The 2803-nt window shown below is 34.2% G+C and overlaps 1 protein-coding gene across 1 annotated transcript in view; it reads left to right on the forward strand.

Moving 5' to 3' along the window:
* LOC106876019 (uncharacterized) overlaps nt 1–2758 on the forward strand; it is a 43343-nt gene extending 40585 nt beyond the window's left edge. The window contains exons 10-11 of the mRNA XM_014924428.2: nt 1910–2038; nt 2367–2758. Coding sequence (XP_014779914.1) covers nt 1910–2038; nt 2367–2509 — 272 coding nt within the window. The 3' untranslated portion in view covers nt 2510–2758. The remainder of the gene's footprint in view (nt 1–1909; nt 2039–2366) is intronic.
* Nucleotides 2759–2803: the final 45 nt, after the last annotated feature.

Consider the following 2803-nt stretch of genomic DNA (forward strand, 5'->3'; position numbering starts at 1 on the left):
TATATGTATATATATAAATACATATATGTGTGTGTGTATGTGTATATATATATATATATATACACACACACACTGTATGCGTGAGCATATGTTGTTACCAAATAAAGAATGCTCAATATATGTAATAAATACATGTTTTTGTCTTTTACTCTTTGGAGCTGACTCTTGTTCCATTGAAATGCCATCTGAGGACTGTCTGTTATGGCTACATTGGAACAATAGTCAACACCAATAAAAGAATACACATACAGACACACACACACATATGCATACACACACACACATAGATATATATACATGTACACATTCATGCATATGTATGTGTGCGTATGTATATATATATATATATATGCATAAACATATATATACAGACACACATATGCCTATAGATATATATACATATACATCACACATATATACATACATATGCCTATAGATATACATACATATACACACACATGTATACATATATATATATATGGATGTATTTAGGTATACATAAACATATATGTATATATATGTATGTGTGTGAGTTTGTGTGTGTGGACATATGTAATGCGTATGTGTGTGTGTGTGTGTGTATATATATATATATATATATATATATATATATATATCACTAGAGTTGTATACATGTATGTACATGTATGTATGAATGGGTGTATGTATGTATGTTATGTATGAATGTAATGTGCTAATGTTCTCAAAGTGTCTCTAATACCAAACCTATCACTTTCATTATTGTGACACCCCAAATGTCCACATGGGTGGCTCTAAAAGTGACATTTCCATTAGTCACCATTTCCTCCTTTTCCACTTCAACACACTCATATTTATTCCTTCTGTCAGTTACCAATTCTCTTTTGGCCATCAGTCTTACTATGTTTATTCCAATATGTTTGTTCCTAGAAAATGAAGAAATTGAAGTCAAAATACACAGTAAAGCACACACGCACATATATATATATATATACCCCGCCCCTACACACACACACACACACATAAGAAATTATGATACACACAAAATGCAGTCTGTATCATTTGTTCCCTACATATGTTTCACCATTGTGGTTATTTGCAGCCTCTACATTGGATGTTCTGAATGCAATTGGTTGCTGAAATACAGCAGATCAACAGAAGAATGTTTTATTGCATTATGTTACACATACATACGTACACACACACATACATACATATATGCATACGCACACAGACATACACACATACATACATTCATACATAAATACGGTCTGGGAATCGAAACCTCAATCCTACAACCATGATTGCGCTGCCCTAACCACTGGGCTATTGCGCCTCCACCTTCTGCACTTATACTAATGATTCTCAGCCGTTTTTTTCCTATGGACTCCTTTGATTCCTATTTCACTCAGATGGACTTCCATAGCCACTCGATGTTTAAAAAGTTCCTATTGTATTTTTAGGATTAAATATCATTAAGAATTGTCCAAATAATTGTTAAAATATTTTGTGTATTGTACAAGTATAACGAAAATTTTAACAACAGAATCTCCAAGGGTCATATAAACTCTGCTTGAGAACCATTGACCTAATCTATTTTCTCCAATCACCTTTTTCCTGTACCTTCAGTTATCTCTCTTCTTGGCCATCCTCCATTTCACACTTCACAAATCTTACTACCTTTCTCTGCATCCTCTCATATCCACCATCATACCCTCTCATTATAACCGCTGTCACATCCCCTACATCCCCCTCTTCAACCCTAACCCTAACCCTAACCCTAACCTTACACATCATCCCTTGCATATAATCTACAATTGCACAAAACCCAATATTTCACACCTTGCACCTATGTTAGAAACTATCGTTTATCATATGAGATAACACTTTATGTAATCTGTTTACTATCATTTTGATGTATCCTTTGCAGCATGTCCTTATGGCGACCAAAGCAGCTACTTGTGTAAAGCAGTCTTACTTGATATAGCACGTTGTTACTCACACCAAACAGAGACCATTTGCTGTGACACCTGCAGCAAAGTGAAGAAAACGGAACCTGGTAAGTTATTTATTACTAGCTGACCACATAATAATCACACATACAAACATTCCCATATTTCCCTTGTACATACAACCCACATATACATCCAAGACTTTGCAGCATAGCAAAACAGACAGGTACAATATGTACTGGGGCCATAAGGCTGATTTGTTCTACTAAACCCTTCAAAGCAATACCCCAGCATGGCCGCAGTCCAATGGGTGACGCTAATAAAATATAAGAGATAAATAATAAAACCAAACACAAATGACAAAATCAGATAATTTTTTTTCTGGAATTTTTTTTTTTAAATAGTAAAAACAAATTATCTCCCTTTGTTTTACAGGTTGTGCTTATGGCGACCATGCTGTAGTCTTCAACAGTCCATATGGAAGTTTGAACTGCGAACAGTTCATCCGTGTCTATACGAACAAGGAATGCAACAACCCAGTCATCAAATCTCGTTGCTGTGCCACTTGTGGACCCTAAATACATTGAACCTTTCCCGATCAATTGGCTACTGATGCTTATTCATTACAGGAGGATATATAACCCAATTTTACTTACGTTTTTGCATTCACATCTGTCTATCTATCTATCTATCTATCTATCAGTCTGTTGCTTCCTCTCTCTATATCTCTTTCACTCACTCCCACTCACTTTATCTCTCTTCTTCACACTGTTTTCTTAGTTTCACACTACATAGTACATTTGTTTCATGCTATATGTATGTATATATATATATATATATATATATATATATATATATATATATATATATAT

The sequence above is a fragment of the Octopus bimaculoides genome, chromosome 13 (genome assembly GCF_001194135.2).
Source record: "Octopus bimaculoides isolate UCB-OBI-ISO-001 chromosome 13, ASM119413v2, whole genome shotgun sequence".
Taxonomy (NCBI): Eukaryota; Metazoa; Mollusca; class Cephalopoda; order Octopoda; family Octopodidae; genus Octopus; species Octopus bimaculoides.